The sequence below is a fragment of the Oncorhynchus keta genome, chromosome 2 (assembly GCF_023373465.1).
Source record: "Oncorhynchus keta strain PuntledgeMale-10-30-2019 chromosome 2, Oket_V2, whole genome shotgun sequence".
NCBI classification, from domain to species: domain Eukaryota; kingdom Metazoa; phylum Chordata; class Actinopteri; order Salmoniformes; family Salmonidae; genus Oncorhynchus; species Oncorhynchus keta.
Genome location: NC_068422.1, coordinates 50,820,135 through 50,840,167, shown reverse-complemented (window position 1 = coordinate 50,840,167; position 20,033 = coordinate 50,820,135). Strand labels below are relative to the sequence as shown.

The 20,033-nt window shown below is 43.4% G+C and overlaps 2 protein-coding genes across 5 annotated transcripts in view; both read left to right on the top strand.

Moving 5' to 3' along the window:
- Positions 1-20,033, top strand: part of sufu (suppressor of fused homolog (Drosophila)) — a 455,419-nt gene that overhangs the window by 186,827 nt on the left and 248,559 nt on the right. The window lies entirely within an intron of this gene.
- LOC118402266 (prominin-1-A-like) overlaps positions 1-20,033 on the top strand; it is a 37,802-nt gene that overhangs the window by 4,162 nt on the left and 13,607 nt on the right. For all 3 annotated transcript variants that reach the window (XM_052478367.1, XM_052478374.1, XM_052478377.1), the window contains 5 exons: positions 4,421-4,747; positions 9,877-9,941; positions 15,407-15,612; positions 18,954-19,074; positions 19,822-19,885. In XM_052478367.1, the coding sequence (XP_052334327.1) occupies positions 4,504-4,747; positions 9,877-9,941; positions 15,407-15,612; positions 18,954-19,074; positions 19,822-19,885 (700 nt within the window). In that variant the 5' untranslated portion in view covers positions 4,421-4,503. The remainder of the gene's footprint in view (positions 1-4,420; positions 4,748-9,876; positions 9,942-15,406; positions 15,613-18,953; positions 19,075-19,821; positions 19,886-20,033) is intronic.

Genomic DNA, 20,033 nt, shown 5'->3' with positions numbered 1-20,033 from the left:
AGCCTTTGTGGGTTCGATTACAGGCTCAAAATGGCCAGAAACAAAGGACTTTCTTCTGAAACTCGTCAGTTTATTCTTGATCTGAGAAATGAAGGCCATTCCATGTGAGAAATTGCCAAGAACCTGAAGATCTGGTACAACGCTGTGTACTACTCCCTTCACAGATCAGCGCAAACTGTCTCTAACCAGAATAGAAAGAGGAGTGGGAGGCCCCGGTGCACAACTGAGCAAGAGGACAAGTACATTAGAGTGACTAGTTCGAGAAACAGACGCCTCACAAGTCCTCAACTGGCAGCTTCATTAAATAGTACCCGCAAAACAGCAGTGTCAACGTCAACAGTGAAGGTGACTCTGGGATGCTGGCCTTCTAGGCAGAGTTGCAAAGAAAAAGCCACATCTCAGACTGGCCAATAAAAGGAAATGATTAAGAACACAAAAGAAGACAGACAATGGACAGAGTAACTCTGCCTAGAAGGCCAGCATCCCGGAGTCGCCTCTTCACTGTTAACGTTGCACCATGAATTGTCACTGTCGATAATTCTGATTTTATAACTTCTAATAGTAGCTGTATCCACTGGCAAATTGAGAGAGAGAGTGAGGTGATTGCCATCTAAGAGCCAACATATTTTTCTTGCTGCAGTGCTGCCTGGCAGCAGTAATGGTCTCTGATTAATTGAGAGATTCAATGAACTATCATTGTTAACATAGTAGATGCAAAGCATTGAATATTTACATTTCTGCACTTTGAAATTCATTTTGTAACTTTGTCCCAGAAGCATTTAACTGCAGGGCACTCCTACATCATATGACGGAAAGTGCCTACATGATTTATTGGACACAGTAAACATTTGGGAGTTGGGGACAATTTCATCATAAAACGTTTCCTTTGTTTTATACAGTTTGAACAAACTTAATGTATAAATTGATAGTTTGGATTACGGGATAACAAGGTCATATTTTTCCATATTTTGTTCCAATTAAAGGGTTATTCAGATTCACTTAGAACTGTGGACCATACTTTTTTAATGGCTAGCTCAGAATATAAGCTTTCCATAAGTTGTTTAGATATTACAGAGATCAGTCCTGTTGGGAGCCTAGATAATTTATTTATAAATCCCATCATTGGATGGTAGTTGAGCTTCCCAATGGACTCCATAGGCCAACATTGCTGACCTAAGTTGTAAATATAGAAAAAAGGAGTTAACTGGTACTGTATGTCTTTCAAATCTTTGAATGTACTCAAACCATTACTTCCATGATATTGGCAAGGGTACGGATTCCACATTTGGACCATTGGGGGAATGCAAAAAGACACCCTCCAGGATTGCAAGACATTATTGTGAAATATTGGAGTGTGGGTATGCCATTTCGATTCCCAGAGATTGTGTGAGCAATAATAGGACCAAAGTGTAGTTTACATTTTTTAAGGGACATATCAGTGAAGACCACCACTTCCAGGGCTATAGGAAACACCATATTTATCTCTGGTGCCGGAGGGGATGGCTGCTGTTTTATGGGCTCTTAACCATGCTTTTTTTTTTTACTTTCTTTGTCATTTTGTAACTTTTTTTTTTCATTTTGTACATAATGTTGCTGCTACCGCCTCTTATTACCGAAAAGAGCTTCTGGACATCAGAACAGCGATTACTCATCTTGAACTGGACAAAGAATTTTTCTTTAACGAGCTGGATGAGAGGCCCTCATCCCCGTCATTAGCAGGAGAAAGAGACGGGGGTATTGCAGAAGGAGATCGGCGTGCTTTGCGAGGATCCCGCGACGAGAGGCTAATCTGCCTTTGCCATCGGTGCTATTGGCCAACGCACAATCGCTGGATAATAAAGTGGACAAACTACAAGCACGTATATCCTAACAACGGGACATTAAAAATGGTAATATCTTATGTTTCACCGAGTCATGGCTGAACGACGACATGAATAACGTACAGCTAGCGGGTTATAAACTGTATCGGCAGGATAGAACAGCAGCCTCTGGTAAGGCAAGGGGTGGAGGTCTATGTATATTTGTAAACAACAGCTGGTGCACGAAATCTAAGGAAGTCTCAAGGTTTTGCTCGCCTGAGATAGTTTCATCTACAGCTTATCATGAGATACTCTATCTTCCAAGAGAGTTTTCATCTAAATTCTTCGTGGCTGTCTATTTACCACCACAAACTGATGCTGGCACTAAGACCGCACTCAATGAGCTGTATACGGCCAAAAGTAAACAGAAAAACGCTCATCTAGAGGCTGCACTCTTAGTGGCCGGGGACTTTAATGCAGGGAAACTTTAATCCCTTTTACCTCATTTCTACCATTATGTTAAATGTGAAAATAGTGGGAAATTAACTCTAGACCACCTTTACTCCACACACAGAGACACGTACAAAGCTCTCCCTTGCCCTCCATTTGGCAAATCTGACCATAATTCTATCCTCCTGATTCCTGCTTACAAGCAAAAGTTTTATCAGGAGGCACCAGTGACTCGGTCAATAAAAAAAGTGGTCAGATGAAGCAGATGCTAAGCTACAGGACCGATTTGCTAGCACAGACTGGAATAGGTTCTGGGATTCCTCCGATGGCACTAAGGAGTACATCACATCAGTCACTGGCTTCATCAATAAGTGCATTGATGACGTTGTTCCTACAGTGACTGTACGTACATACCCCAACCAGAAGATATGGATTACAGGCAACATTTGCACTGAGCTAACGGGTAGAGCTGCCACTTTCAAGGTGCGGGACCCGGAAGCTTATAAGAAATCCTGCTATGCCCTCCGATGAATCATCACACTGGCAAAGCGTCAATACAGGACTAAGTTCGAATAGTACGACACTGGCTCCGACGCTCGGCAGATGTGGCAGGGCTTGCAAACTATTACAGACTACAAAGGGAAGCACAGCTGAGAGCAGCCCAGTGACACGAGCCTACCAGACAAGCTATATTACTTCTATGCTCGCTTCGAGGCAAGTTAAAACTGAAATATGCATGAGAGCAGCTGTTCCGGATGATTGTGTGATCACGCTCTCCACAGTCAATGTGAGTAAGACCTTTAAACAGGTCAACATTCACAAGGCTGCAGGGCCAAACAGATTACCAGGACGTGTACTCCGAGAATGCACTGACCAACTGGCAAGTGCCTTCACTGACATTTTCAACCTCTCCCTGTCTGAGTCTGTAATACATACATGTTTCAAGCAGACCCCCATAGTCCCTGTGCCCAACAACACTTAGGTAACCCGCCTAAATGACTACCGGCCCGTAGCACTCACGTCTGTAGCCATGAAGTGCTTTGAAAGGCTGGTCATGACTCACCTCAACACCATTATCCAAGAAACTCTAGACCGACTCCAATTTGCATCCTTCCCCAACAGATCCACAGATGATGGAATCTTTATTGCACTCAACACTGCCCTTTCTCACCTGGACAAAAGGAACACCTACGTGAGAATGCTGTTAATTGATTACAGATCAGCGTTCAACTTGATCTCTGGAATGGTAAGGGTAGGCAACAACACATCTGCCACGCTGATCCTCTGCCACGCTGATCCCCCCACCACCCACCACGCATGCTTAGTCCCCTACTGTACTCCCTGTTCACCCATGACTGCATGGCCAAGCACGACTCCAGCACCATCATTAAGTTTGGAGACAACACAATGGTGGTAGGCCTGATCACCAACAATGATGAGACAGCCTATAGGGAGGAGATTAGACACCTGGCAATGTGGTGCCAGGACAACAACCTCTCCCCCACTGTGATCAAGACAAAGGAGATTATCGTGGACTACAGGAAAAGGTGGACCGAGCACGCCCCCATTCTTATCGATGGGGTTGTAGTGGAGCTGGTTGAGAGCGTCAAATTCCTTGCTGTCAACATCATCAACAAACTTTTTTTCTTCTTTTTTTTCACACCTTTAGTTAAATAGGCATCCACTTTAGAAGAGAGCAATGCGAGTGATTCATTTACCCGTTTTAATTGCAAATCGAGGGCAGAGATAATGTCCTTACGAACAATCTATCGGATAGTAGCGGCCAGCTCTTTCTGTTGTCTGGTGAAAGCCGCCATGTTCCCACAGGTGAATTGTGGATGGACAGATTATGCCATCTGATGGAGCGAAACCTGCTAATTTTTTTATTATTAAACAATGAACGTCCTACACCTTAATATGGGGTTAACAATTTACATTTTTATAAAACAATAGTTTTGCAACAGAAAGACACGATATCGCATATCAATACAAGTCACCAGAACTAGAAACCTGCTTCACTTGTGGTCACATTTATGGTTTCCCTCAATGCTAGTTTTCTTACAATTACAATATGTATGCATTTACTTTCCAGGGCCTGCACCCTTTCACAACATTCTCTTTACTTGTGTGTTTCCACTCCCACCCTAGTGTCTCTTCTTTTGTGTTTGCAGGCCCATCAATACAGAGATAGTGCCACTCTACATTCTGCAGCCTTACCCTAGCCCACCTTCCAGCCCTATCTCTAGTTGCAGTGATGGGAGCATGTAGGAGTGTTTGGAGGATGGGGGGCTGCGCCGGGGTGGTGTTGGCCTGGATCGGGGCTCTGTTGCTGGGGTCCAGCTTGGCCCTGCCTCTCCCTGCCACCTGTCCTAAGGGAGTCTCTCCCTTGAACCTGATCCAAACACAGTACCAGTCAATCCCAGGAGCAGACGCAGGCTTCATGTCCGAGGTCGTCCAGTCCTTCCTCCACACCGTCCAGCCCAACCCCTTCCCCAAAGGTCAGTCTCGATGCATCCATGTGGTCAAAAGTAGTGTACTATATAAAGGGAATAGGGTGCCATAGTAAAAAAAAACTAGCATAATCGGACAACGCTGCTTTTTTACAGCAGTGCTTTGATCATATTGAGCTCATTCTGACCTAGCCAGGTGTGTGTAGCCACTATGTAAATCCCATTATAAATACCTAGGCTTTCACCCATTTGCAGAGGGATTTCTGCATAGAGCATCTTTAAGTAGTGAGTGGACAATATTCCACTGTAGTCCAGAACAGGCCAAGTCCATATTATGGCAAGAACAGCTCAAATAAGCAAAGAGAAATGACAGTCCATCATTATTTTAAGACATGGAGGTCAGTCAATCCGGAACATTTCAAGAACTTTGAAAGTTTCTTCAAGTGCAGTCGCAAAAACCACCAAGCGCTATGATGAAACTGGCTCTCATGAGGACCGCCACAGGAAAGGAAGAACCAGAGTTACCTCTGCGGCAGAGGATATATTCATTAAAGTTACCAGCCTCAGAATTGCAGCCCAAATAAATGCTTCATAGAGTTCAAGTAACAGTCACAAGTAACAGTCACACCTCAACATCAACTGTTCAGAGGACACTGCATGAATCAGGCTTCATGGTTGAACTGCTGCGAAGAAACCACTACTAAAGGACGCCAATAAGAAGAAGAGACTTGTGTGTGCCACGTCTTTGTGAGATGCAGAGTAGCTGAACGGATGATCTCCATATGTGTAGTTCCCACCGTGAAGCACGGAGGAGGAGGTGTGATGGTGTGGGGGTGCTTTGCTGGTGACACTGTCTGTGATTTATTTAGAATTCAAAGCACACTTAGAGATGCTGGTTACCATGCTGGTTACCAGCATGGTAACCACAACATTCTGAAGCGATACGCCATCCCATCTGGTTTGCGCTAAGTGGGACGATCATTCGTTTTTCAACAGGACAATGACCCAACACACCTCCAGGCTGTGTAAGGGCTATTTGACCAAGAAAGAGAGTGATGGAGTGCTGCTTCAGATGACCTGGCCTCCACAATCACCCGACCTCAACCCAATTGAGATGGTTTGGGATGAGTTGGAACGCAGAGTGAAGGAAAAGCAGCCAACAAGTGCTCAGCATAGGTGGGAACTCCTTCAAGACTGTTGGAATAGCATTCCAGGTGAAGCTGGTTGAGAGAATGCCAAGAGTGTGCAAAGCTGTCATCAAGGCAAAGGGTGGCTACTTTTAAGAATCTAAAATCTATTTTGGTTTGTTTAACACTTTTTTTGGTTACTACATGATTCCATATGTGATATTTCATAGTTTTGTGATGTCTTCACTATTATTCTACGATGTAGAAAAATAGTCAAACTAAACTTTTGACTGGTACTGTATATCTGGGTCCAGGATAAAGTAACTAGGGGCAATTGAAATTGGCGTGGGAGCAACATTTTGGGGGTTCTTGCATTGGAATTATATTGAATCCTGCTTATATCACGTTATACTACAATAAACCTATAGTTCAAATGCCCAGACTCCAAGATAATGGAGTGCTTTTGAAGTGACAGTCAGGTTGTCACGAAATCTCCGCTGCGCTGTATCAGAACAATGGACAGTGCCTTGTGCCGTACACACTAAAGTAAGGCTGTTTTGGTAAAAAAGACAGGCTACAAGATAGATAGGCTGTTTGTAATAGCTGTCTTACCAAAATAATGGAAAAGAAACGCTGAAGGTAGTAGCCTAGTTATTCATGCATGCAAACAAAAATACTGAATAGCAGTTTGACTTAGAATACCTACACAACTGCGAATGTGAACGAACAAATGAATGCGAACTGAACAAAACAGCGGTACCAAGTAGTAGTAGGCCTAGTAAAACAAAATGTCAGATCGATAAAGGTATGACACAATCTATATTTAGGCTAGTTACATTAACAGTAAACAAATGCAGTAAACAAAATGCGAATGGAGATCCAAATAACCAAAACAGCCTACAACCTATTACAGTGGAATGCAGCCATGCACAGTTGTCTTCCCAAATAAATAGGGCTATAATGGCCGGCTTCAAACATGCAATATAATGCCGTTCGCTCATGAGTTCAGTGACACGTTGTGATACGGCAAAACACACTTCTGTAAATCAAATTCGACACACGTAATCAAGTAAGCAATGGCCAGACTACCATAAACAGGTTTCCAATATATACAGTTCCATGTACCACGAAAACCAATTGGCTACCAAGAAAACCCCAATAGAATGTCTAGTTATTTGATTAAACATACGATCTGTATAGCTATACCCTGGGGCATCATTTGGGATATTACGTTGGAATTAGATTGAATTCTGCTTATATCACGCTACAATGAACATTTAAAGTTAAAATGCTTTTGACCAATAAGTAACAGGTTGGCGCAAAATCTCCGCTGCGCTCTATCAGCACCATGGACAGTACCCTACACACACTAAAGAACGATTTGTATTAAAACTAACCAGCTAGATTTGGTTTTACCTTTTCAGAACAGTTTCTGCCTCCTTGATGCTCTGTGGATCTTCCTGAGTAATCGGTCATTCCATTCTCCCCGAAATCTTCTTGAAAGATCCCCCTCAAATACCAGTTGGAGTAGTTGAGCTTTTCTCGGGTGTATCATGCTTCTTCTGTGCTGACGGAACACATTTGTCAAAATGGAAAATGAGTTATCGCATGTAGCTTCATCAGTGACAATCTCACTCATGAGCCCTATGATTTCATTTTGAAAATCGCGTGATGTTTGTGACATTGTGGGGTATGGCGCTAAACACCATGACAAGTTCCTTGTCTATTCAGAGAGGATATTCCATCATGGACAGAAAATGTATACTGCCCCCCTCTCCTCTTGACTGTATCGCGTCTAATACCCCCTTAGTGGTCGCTGGTTTGAAGACACTCAATAATGTCCACAGTCGCAGAAACACATACATGTGATTTCTTAACACGTGTTGACATCACAGTACTCACAATGCAGTGCATTTCAAAAGCTCTTTGTTTGATGCGTGCCCAGCGAATCCATTGGTACTATCAATAGCATGCTTCCAGTTAGAATACCCGACATGGGTGAAGGCCTTGTTTGCGTTAGCATTGGACACAGAACTTTCGACGTGGGAAACAATATGTTGCATCTGCAATAACCGAGTATTCCAGCCACTCTCCTCATGTGAACCAGTTGCTATTAAATGAACGTTTTAAAATAGAAAACCTTAGGCTATGGTAGGATTATAGGCTAACCTGGGCTTGCTCCTCTGTTCCAAGGAACAGTCGGCAGTGGAGCCATTATCCTGGCGGCATTTGTGGAAGAGAGGGAAGGCTCTGCACTCGGAGCTAGCTGGAGCTCGCTAACATCATCGCTGCTGGGCTTGGCAGCGGCCTCGGTGGTTCGATACTGCTGCTCATCGCTCTCCATTGGCTTTATTTGGGTACTTTGGCGCAGCCAATTTATGATATCCATCGTGGCAGTGGCAGATTAGCTGGTTCGAGCTAGCTAAATAGGTGAAGGCTAAGAACACTAACGCTTTTTACAGCTGGATAAGAAGCTAAATAAATTGTGTAGTGGTGTGGTGTGTGAGACATAGTTGACTGAAGCTGCTTCAATGGTAAACTTGACCCCGCCCTTATAAATCAAATATTACAGGCGGAGCGGTATCACTTTATTCCCTTAGCCTACCACAGATGAAGCGTTTTTTTACAGCTTTTATTGAAACGCAAAGGGATCATACATAATCTGCCCCAGTGGCTTTCCATAGACCCCCTACACACCGCAGCGTACTCTGTCCATTCTGCTGACACTGTCCATTGTGCTGACACAGTGCAGGGAGATACAGATTTTTCACCAACCTGTCAGTCAATCATTTGGAACTTTTTTGCATTTTTTTTTATATAGGGACGTAAAACAAAAACTGAGTGGGCTAAGCTCCCTAGTGGAGCCGGGTACACCCTCCTCCCTCTCTCTGTCATTCTCTCTCTGTCACCCTCCCTTTCTCTCTATGGCTGAATGCCTGGGTATCAGGATTCAGAAGTGGATTACTATTCTGTTCACTAAGTAACGTACATGACAGTGTACCAGTTGGGGCTTTAACACGCCAGCTGGGTATCTGCTTTCAGGAGATGAATAAAGAAATGGAGAGAGACTATGAGAACGTGGAATTTCCTCTTTCCCACCTAGACGCTCCTCTGAAGTTTCTCTTCACAATGCCAGCTGGTGTTGTGTGAATAATAACCGGCTATAAGTGCAGGGTTAGACAAGACAGTGGAGTAGGAACAGTGTGGTAGTCTCAGTTCTCACATCCCTGGTATGGTTACTAATGGTTTCCTGATCCTGAACCTAGGTTACATCTAAAGAACATACAGTAGGTTTGATTTCTGCAAGTAAATGAAATAATGATAGAGAGTAATTGTATTTTGAAGGTTTGAGATCTCACTGTTGTCAGAGAGAATGAGGGAGATGAAGAAACTGAGGGCGAGAGAAAGTGAGAGGGAATGAGAGAGATACTTAGTCAGTTGTACAACTGAATGGATTCAACTGAAATGTGTCTCCGCATTTAACCCAACCCCTCTGAATCAGTGAGGTGTGGGGGACTACCTTCATCGACATCCTCATCTTCGGCGTGCTGCCTTGCTCAGGGGCAGAACGGCAGATTTTTACCTTGTCAGCTTTGGGCCAGTAACCTTTCGGTTACTGGCCCAATGCTGGCCCAATGCTCTAACCACTAGGCTACCTGCGAGAGAAAGAGAGATCGAGAGGGTTGATGTAAAATGTGACTCCTGATCTCCATACAGCCTTTGACAGTGTGAGGTCAGATCCTCTCACATGAACAAGCCAGATGATGTTTATATGTTGAATATATTTTTGCGGTGATATCTAATCATTATTGGTTGAATGTTGGCTGATGTTTAAAAAAATATATTAATTTAAACTTTTATTTTATCAGGGAGTCATACTGGGACCAAGGTCTATTTTACAGATGAGCCCTGAATTACATAAATTAAAGAAAAAACACACATCAAAATATAAATACAGAATGCAAGCAGAAAGAAAAACATGGTCATAAAAAACAAACACATCCAGATCCTCCTCCTTTCTTTCTCTCCCTCTCCATTCTTTTCTCTTAGATCTGCTGGTTAAATTAGTGGAGAAAAGTGGCAATATATACAATGACAAGAACACCATCAAAGAGGTAAGAAAAGATGGATGCGTGCATGTGTGTGTGTCAACTTGGTCGCTAAATCCAGAGAAACTACGGACCATGTTAAAAAAAACGGTTAGTCTCTAAATCCGTCTTGAAGGACCACTTAAAAACGGTTGGCTGGTATGCCCTCACCCGTCTGAGCGGTCGGCTGTGAATGCCCTCACCCGCTATGTACTTATATCTGATTAGTTTGGTTCTGCCCTCTAAATCAAATCAAATCCAATTTCATGTGTCACATACACATGGTTAGCAGATGTGAATGTGAGTGTAGCGAAATGCTTGTGCTTCTAGTTCCAACAATGCAGTAATAACCAATGAGTAATCTAACATAACAATTTCACAACAACTACCTTATACACACACAAGTGTAAAGGGATGAAGAATATGTACATAAAGATATATGAATGAGTGATGGTACAGAACGGCATAGGCAAGATGCAGTAGATTGTATCGAGTACAGTATATACATATGAGATGAGTAATGTAAAACAAAGTGGCATAGTTTAAAGTGGCTAGTGATACATGTATTACATAAAGATGCAGTAGATGATAGAGTACAGTATATACATATACATATGAGATGAGTAATGTAGTGTATGTAAACATTATATTAAGTGGCATTGTTTAAAGTGGCTAGTGATACATGTATTACGTAAAGATGGCAAGATGCAGTAGATGGTATAGAGTACAGTATATACATATGAGATGAGTAATGTAGGGTATGTAAACATTATATTAAGTGGCATTGTTTAAAGTGGCTAGTGATAGATTTTTTTCCATCAATTTCTCCAATATTAAAGTGGCTGGAGTGGAGTCAGTATGTTGGCAGTGTAACGGATGTGAAACCCGCTCAATGCGTTTCAATCGGTTACGTCACTTGCTCTGAAACCTGGCTAGTTCCCCTTGCTCTGCAGTCTGGAGCGATGGGTAGCCTGTTGTTGATGTGAAGGTCCCTGGTTCGCGCCCGGGTATGGGCGAGGGACTTTAAAATTATACTGTTACATTGGTGCCGTGACCCGGATTACTGGTTGCTGCGGAAAAAGGAGGAAGGTCAAAAGGGGGGTGAGTGTAACGGATGTGAAACGGCTAGCTTAGTTAGCGGTGTGCGCTAAATAGCGTTTCAATCGGTTACGTCACTTGCTCTGAAACCTTGAAGTACTAGTTCCCCTTGCTCTGCAAGGGCCGTGGCTTTTGTGGAGCGATGGGTAACGATGCTTCAAGGGTGACTGTTGTTGATGTGTGCAGAAGGTCCCTGGTTCGCGCCCGGGTATGGGCGAGGGGACGGTTTAAAATTATACTGTTACAGCTGCAGCCCCTCAATGTTAGTGGTGGCTGTTTAACAGTCTGATAGCCTTGAGATAGAAGCTGTTCAGCAGTCTCTCGGTCCCTGCTTTGATGCACCTGTACTGACCTCGCCTTCTGGATGATAGCTGGGTGAACATGCAGTGGCTCGGGTCGTTGTTGTCCTTGATGATCTTTATGGCCTTCCTGTGACATCGGGTGGTGTAGGTGTCCTGGAGGGCAGGTATTTTGCCTTATGGTTGTGGGCGGAGCAGTTGCCGTACCAGGCCGACAGGATGCTCTCGATTGTGCATCTGTAAAGTTTGTGAGTGCTTTTGGTGATAAGCCGAATTTCTTCAGCCTCCTGAGGTTGAAGAGGTGCTGCTGTGCCTTCTTCACCATGCTGTGTGTGTGGGTGGACCAATTCAGTTTGTCCGTGATGTGTACACCGAGGAACTTAAAACTTAGTACCCTGTTTCCTGAAGTCCACGAACATCTCCTTTGTTTTGTTGACGTTGAGTGTGAGGTTCTTTTCCTGACACCACACTCCGAGGGCCCTCACCTCCTCCCTGTAGGCCGTCTTGTCATTGTTGGTAATCAAGCCTACCACTATAGTGTCGTCTGCAAACTTGATGATTGAGTTGGAGGCGTGCATGGCCACGCAGTCGTGGGTTAACAGGGAGTACAGGAGAGGGCTCAGAATGCACCCTTGTGGGGTCCCAATGTTGAGGATCGGCGGGGTGGAGATTGTTACCTACCCTCACCACCTGGGGGCGGCCTGTCAGGAAGTCCAGTACCCAGTTGCACAGGGCGGGGTCGAGACCCAGGGTCTCGAGCTTGATGACGAGTTTGGAGGGTACTATGGTGTTAAATGCTGAGCTGTAGTCGATGAACACCATTCTCACATAGGTATTTCTCTTGTCCAGATGGGTTAGGGCAGTGTGGTTGCGATTGCGTCGTCTGTGGACCTATTGGGATGGTAAGCAAATTGGAGTGGGTCTAGGGTGTCAGGTAGGGTGGAGGTGCTATGGTCCTTAACTAGTCTCTCAAAGCACTTCATGATGACGGAAGTGAGTGCTACGGGGCAGTAGTCGTTTAGCTTAGTTACCATAGCTTTCTTGAGAACAGGAACAATGTTGGCCCTCTTGAAGCATGTGGGAACAGCAGACTGGGATAAGGATTGATTGAATATGTCCGTAAACACACCAGTCAGCTGGTCTGCACATGCTCTGAGGACGCGGCTGGGGATGCCGTCTGGGCCTGCAGCCATGCTAGGGTTAACACGTTTAAATGTTTTACTCACGTCGGCTGCAGTGAAGGAGAGTACGCAGGTTTTGGTAGCGGTCTGTGTCAGTGGCACTGTATTGTCCTCAAAGTGAGCAAAGAAGTTGTTTAGTCTGTCTGGGAGCAAGACCGCGACGGGGCTGGTTTTCTTTTTGTAATCTGTGATTGACTGTAGACCCTGCCACATACCTCTTGTGTCTGAGCCGTTGAATTGCGACTCTACTTTGTCTCTATACTGACGCTTAGCTTGTTTGATTGCCTTGTGGAGGGAATAGCACTGTTTGTATTCGGTCATGTTTCAGGTCACCTTGCCCTGGTTAAAAGCAGTGGTTCACGCTTTCAGTTTCACGTGAATGCTGCCATCAATCCACGGTTTCAGGTTTGGGAATGTTTTAACAATTGCTGTGGGTACGACATAGCCGATGCACTTGCTAATAAACTCGCTCACCGAATCAGCTTATTCATCAATGTTGTTGTTTGACGCAATGCGGAACATATCCCAATCCATGTGATCGAAGCAATCTTGAAGCGTGGAATCAGATTGGTCGGACCAGCGTTGAACAGACCTGAGCGTGGGAGATTCCTGTTTTAGTCTCTGTCTATAGGCAGGGAGCAACAAAATGGAGTCGTGGTCAGCTTTTCCAAAAGGAGGGCGGGGGAGGGCCTTATATGCGTCGCGGAAGTTAGAATAACAATGATCCAGGGTTTAACCAGTCCTGGTAGCACAATCGATATGCTGATAAAATTTAGGGAGTCTTGTTTTCAGATTAGCCTAAAATCCCCAGCTACAATGAATGCAGCCTCATAGTTAGTTCAGGGCCATCGATGTGTCTGCTTGGTGGGGGATATATGCGGCTTTGATTATAATCGAAAATCATTTTCTTAGTAGATAATGCGGTCTATATTTGATTGTGAGGAATTCTAAGTCAGGTGAACAGAAGGACTTGAGTTCCTGTATGTTGTTATCACACCACATCTCGTTAATCATAAGGCATACTCTTCTTACCAGAAAGATGCTTGTTTCTGTCGCCGCGATGCGTGAAGAAACCAGCTGGCTGTACCGATTCCGATAAGCATGTCTCGAGTGAGCCATGTTTCCGTGAAGCAAAGAACGTTACAGTCTCTTATGTCTCTCTGGAATGCTACCCTTGCTCGGATTTCATCAACCTTGTTATCAAGAGACTGGACATTGGCGAGTACTATGTTCGGGAGCGGGGCGCGATGTGCCCGTCTCCGGAGCATGACCAGAAGACCGCTTCGTTTGCCCCTTTTACGGCGTCGTTGTTTTGGTTCGCCGTCTGGGATCCGATCCATTGTCCTGGGTGGTGGGAAAAACACAGGATCCGCTTCGGGAAAGTCGTATTCCTGGTCGTAATGATGGTGAGTTGACGTTGCTCTTATATCCAGTAGTTCCTCCCGACTGTATGTAATAAAACCTAAGATTACCTGGGGTACCAACCAATGTATAGCGCTGTCCAATTAGAACATGATGTTGAGGTCCATCACTGTACTCTTGATAGTCACCACCACACACACACAGACACAGCTGTTTCCATTTGAGGATGTTTCTATTTTAGTAACCCGAAGGACTTGGAATGTTATTGTTGTGGTTCTATTAGACAAAGATATGTAAACAGTATTAGGTCATGTTTATAACTATGCAATATACACACATGTACATGAATAAATGGCAAATGGCATTACCCTTACATGTCTATAAAGGGCTATAAACACAGCATCAATATACATTTAAACATTCACCTCTTGGAGAGAGAGAGAAACAAATTACTTGGATTTACAGAGTCCAGATTTATGGCACTCTCTCTCTTCAGCCTTGTATGAGAATCTGCCAGGCTGACACCTGATCTGGCCTGGCACCGCAGGGTTGTAAATTACTCTGTGCATGAGGAAGCTCCAAGAACTGTCTGGGATGACTCGAGAAGCTTGCCCATGGCAGCTCAATAAAACACCTTAATAAAGGCCACTATGGAAAATGCTGTGTTAGCATGTGCATGCAAAAGACTATGCTTACCAATACAATAATTAAACCACTTCTGCAAAAGTACTTGTGCAACCAATGCAATAATAACACATATGGCAGTACAGAATAATACTACATATAATAAACAATACGTAAAGCAGCATTGGAAACTCTAACATTAAATAATACTAACAGCCAGACAGTAGATCATATGTCTGAAACTTATCAAAGTAACAAAGTAATTAGTGGTAATGACCTATTATTATACAGCATGTAAAAACCACAATTAGAACACCCCTGCAACTTACATTTCGATGCACCCACAACATTCCTGTTACTGTCGATAATAAAAAGTCCTCAGAAACATGCTTCTTCTCCCTTTGGACAAAGATAACACTCTGACCTGGGCTGTTGCAGTGTCCAGATGTGCATTTCCAAGTGCTCTGATTGGTTGGGAATGGCAGGGCTACAATGGGTGAGGGATATCTTAGGTAGCCTGAGCAGCCAAACTAACGGGACTTAAGAGAAACTGATTGGACCTTGAGGGGAAGTTAGGTAGAGAAGAGAGGAGCAGGACCATTCTTTTTTACAGTGTGTTTGTGTGTCAAGTTAAGCTCTGTGTACTAGCCACAGACACTCCCTCCTAAGTTACCCTTTAGGCAGTAACCTGGGAGAGCTTTATGTAAGGCACCCTACTAATTGTGTGTATGTGTGTGTATCTCTGTGTGTTAACCTGTGTGTGTGTGTGTGTGTGTGTGTGTGTGTGTGTGTGTGTGTGTGTGTGTGTGTGTGTGTGTGTGTGTGTGTGTGTGTGTGTGTGTGTGTGTGTGTGTGTGTGTGTGTGTGTGTGTGTGTGTGTGTGTGTGTGTGTGTGTGTATGTATGTATGTATGTATGAATCTCCTCAGGTCCTTCTCTATGAAGTTGGTTTCCTAGTGTGTGCTGCTATAGGGATCGTGTACATTATCCTTATGCCCCTGGTGGGGTTCTGCCTGGCCTGCTGTCGCTGCTGTGGACACTGTGGAGGACACATGTACCAGGAACAGACTAAAGCTGTCCACTGTCACAGGAGAGGATTATACTGGGCTACACTACTCACAACACTAGTCATACTGTAAGTGTGTGCCACCCTGAAAAAAACAGCATAGACCAGCATAGGTGGTGGTTTTGCTGGTGACCAGCCTTCGCTGTGTTTTCGAAGTGCCTTCGTTGTGCTTTCATGGTTCATTCGCTGTGTTTTCATGTTGACCAGCCTTCGCAGTGTTTTGCTGGTGACTAAAATATCACCAAGGGCCCCCCAAAATGCTAGGGCCGGCTCTGACTGCATGTGTGGGTATACAGTGGGGCAAAAAAGTATTTAGTCAGCCACCAGTTGTGCAAGTTCTCTCACTTAAAAAGATGAGAGAAGCCTGTAATTTTCATCATAGGTACACTTCAACTATGACAGACAAAATGAGAAAAGGAAATCCAGAAAATCACACTGTAGGATTTTTAATGAATTTATTTGCAAATTATGGTGGAAAATAAGTATTTGGTCACTTACCAACAAGCAAGATTTCTGGCTCTCACAGACCTGTAACTTCTTCTTTAAGAGTCTCCTCTGTCCTCCACTCGTTACCTGTATTAATGGCACCTGTTTGAACTTGTTATCAGTATAAAAGATACCTGTCCACAACCTTAAACAGTCACACTCCGAACTCCACTATGGCCAAGACCAAAGAGCTGTCAAAGGACACCAGAAACAAAGGACCTAGTGAATGACCTGCAGAGAGCTGGGACCAAAGTAACAAAGCCTACCATCAGTAACACACTACGCCGCCAGGGACTAAAATCCTGCAGTGCCAGACGTGTCCCCCTGCTTAAGCCAGTACATGTCCAGGCCCGTTTGAAGTTTGCTAGAGAGCATTTGGATGATCCAAAAGAAGATTGGGAGAATGTCATATGGTCAGATGAAACCAAAATATAACTTTTTGATAAAAACTCAACTCGTCGTGTTTGGAGGACAAAGAATGCTGAGTTGCATCCAAAGAACACCATACCTACTGTGAAGCATGGGGGTGGAAACATCATGCTTTGGGGTTTTTCTGCAAAGGGACCAGGACGACTGATCCGTGTAAAGGAAAGAATGAATGGGGCCATGTATTGTGAGATTTTGAGTGAAAACCTCTTTCCATCAGCAAGAGCATTGAAGATGAAACGTGGCTGGGTCTTTCAGCATGACAATGATCCCAAACACACCGCCCGGGCAACGTAGGAGTGGCTTCGTAAGAAGCATTTCAAGGTCCTGGAGTGGCCTAGCCAGTCTCCAGATCTCAACCCCATAGAAAATCTTTGGAGGGAGTTGAAAGTCCGTGTTGCCCAGCAACAGCCCCAAAACATCACTGCTCTAGAGGAGATCTGTATGGAGGAATGGGACAAAATACCAGCAACAGTGTGTGAAAACCTTGTGAAGACTTACAGAAAACGTTTGACCTCTGTCATTGCCAACAAAGGGTATATAACAAAGTATTGAGAAACTTTTGTTATTGACCAAATACTTATTTTCCGCCATAATTTTCAAATAAATTCATAAAAAATCCTACAATGTGATTTTCTGGATTTTTCTTCTCATTTTGTCTGTCATAGTTGAAGTGTACCTATGAGAGGGAGAACTTGCACAATTGGTGGCTTAATAAATACCTTTTTGCCCCACTGTACATGTGGGTAAGCAGACCCGCAAGCCACTGCAGCCCCTCACGATGAGTTCAGATTTTCTGTGGCCCCTACCCACATCAAAGTTGCCCATCCCTGAGCTAGACCATGCTGGACCACCATACACCAGCTTGATCACCAGTATACCAGCATCGCCATCATAAACTAATATCACCATCATAGCTACATTATTGAGGAACATTTTTACTTGCTATGACTGTAATATGTGGTTGTTCCACCTAGCTTTCTTAAGATGAATAGCCCTTACACCTCCAGACTGCGTAAGGGCTATTTGACCTAGAAGGAGAGTGATGGAGTGCTGCATTAGATGACCTGGCCTCCACAATCACCCGACCTCAACCCAATTGAGATGGTTTGGGATGAGTTGGACCGCAGAGTGAAGGAAAAGCAGCCAACAAGTGCACAGCAAATGTGGGAACTCCTTCAAGACTGTTGGAAAAGCATTCTAGGTGAAGCTGGTTGAGAGAATGCAAAGAGTGTGCAAAGCTGTTATCAAGGCAAAGGGTGGCTACTTTGAAGAATCAAAAATAATTTTTGATTTGCTTAACACTTTTTTGGTTAATGGCATGATTCCATATGTGTTATTTCATCATTTTGATATCTTCACTATTATTCTACAATGTAGAAAATAGTCAAAATAAAGATTATTATTTTGACTGGTACTGTATAAGGCAGGGTATTTTTAGGGTATTTTCATATGTATCTGTTTTACCATTTAAAAATGAAAGCACTTTATGTATCTAGACCCCACCATTTGAAGAAAGTATTTTGACAAATTCAATTATTGTGTAACGTAGGGAACAGTTTAGTATTTGGTCCCACATTCTTTGCACACAATGACTAAACCAATCTTATGACTCTACACAGTTATTGGATTCCTTTGTGGTTTGTTTTGGTTGAGTTTTCGATGTCTTGTGTGCCATTTTAGAGTCACTTTTATTGTAAGTAAGAATAGAAGGTTCATGTGTTCTACATTCTTGTGGGTGCTACCCTGATTATGGATAGTTAAGGATGGATCGTGAATATTGATGAGTGATAAGGTTACAGAGGAACAAAGCTCATATCCTCCAAAAATCCAAACCTCCCATGTTATTTGTAATGGGGTGAGGTTAGCATGTTTTGTTGTAGCTCTCTAACTCATTCATGTTTTTTCTTAATTATGGCATTATCATGATTAATTTACAAACATCTTATCCACTCAATTAGAAAGAAAATGACTCCAGTCATCACTCACCATTCTGATACTATTGGGCAAAACATAACCCAAAACGAACTACAAATGCATTCAATGAGTTTGTAGAGTCAGAAGTTTGATGTAGTTGTTGCGTGCAAGGAATATAGGACCAAATACGAAACCTTTGACTATTTTAATATCCTATAAGTGAATTTGTCCAAACTTCTTCACGTGGGAGAACTAGATACATGAAGTGTTTTCATTTCTAAACGGCAAAACAGTTATGTATGAACATACTCACAAAGAAAAGGTACATTCTGTATTGTTGCTTAATATTAAACATTTTATCCGAAATCCAAAATGCTCGAGTATAGAGCCAAATAATCATTTTTAGCTTCACTGTCCAAATATATGTAGAGGGGAGTGTATTTGGATATGAAGTGAAACAAACTAACTTTTCTGTGTGTTTGTGCGCGCTTATGTGTTTGTGTGCATGCGCTTGTGTGTGTGTGTGTGTGTGTGTGTGTGTGTGTGTGTGTGTGTGTGTGTGTGTGTGTGTGTGTGTGTAGTGCAGGGAACATCTGCATGTTCTTCACTAACCAGTTACTCAAAGTGAGTGTTGAGGACAGCTCTGTAGAACTCAACAATAACCTGGACAACCTTAAAACCTACCTCACCTCTGTCCCTAAGGTAAGTGTGTGTTGTTGTGGAAATTTCCTTAATTACCAAATGATGAGAGTAAATCACACACCAGTCAGAGTTATGCTTAATCTTCACCTTTAATAATAATTAAGCTTTTGCAAAAGCATTTTGACTTTCAACATTTCAGTATCTCTAATGAAAAGTTGATAGTGGTCAACATAATGGCAACTGAGATCTTTTATAGCAAAGATCCACCCCACTAGTCGACATGACAAACCACAGGTCTTAGGAACTTACACAAAGAAAGACTTTATTTCAGAGAGGAGTATCCCATAGCCAGACAGCATTGGCTATAACTTATTGTTCAGTTTGGTCTCCTAAACGAAGCTCTTATCTCGTTCTTGGTACAAAATGGTACCAAGACATTACCTCACCCAATGGTAAATATCAATTGTCATTTTAGACACTCCCATCCCAAATACAACCCATCCTGGACAAGCTCACGGAGAGGAGAGTGAGCCTCTAGGTCAAGATAAGGGCAACCAGAGAGGGAATATAGAATGGTTCCAGACACTGCCATCCTCCTCTCCCCGATGGGAAACGTATGGGAAAAGTAGGGAGTGACTGGCACACAGACATTGTGGAGCCAAGAGATAATTGGTTCCCCCTCAATCATCCCTTCACATGGTTTAAAATATACGTTTACACATGACGACAAGCTTGACCTCTCCCCTCCTTGTGGCCCAAGTAACTTAACCCTGTGTCTAAGTGTGTTTGTCTCCTGTGTCTCATCAGCAAATTGACAGTGTGCTGATAGAGGGCAATAAGACAGTGGATGAGGTTACCAGAAGCCTCAATGGTAAGTACTGTACCTGAGCTTTGAGAACAGGGTTCACGAACAGGCAAAAAACCCAGCTCCAAGTGATTTTAAATTTGGAAATCTGTTCTGAAGTATTCCCAAGCATCATAGAGAGACATGATTGTATATAGTCGTGGCCAAAAGTTTT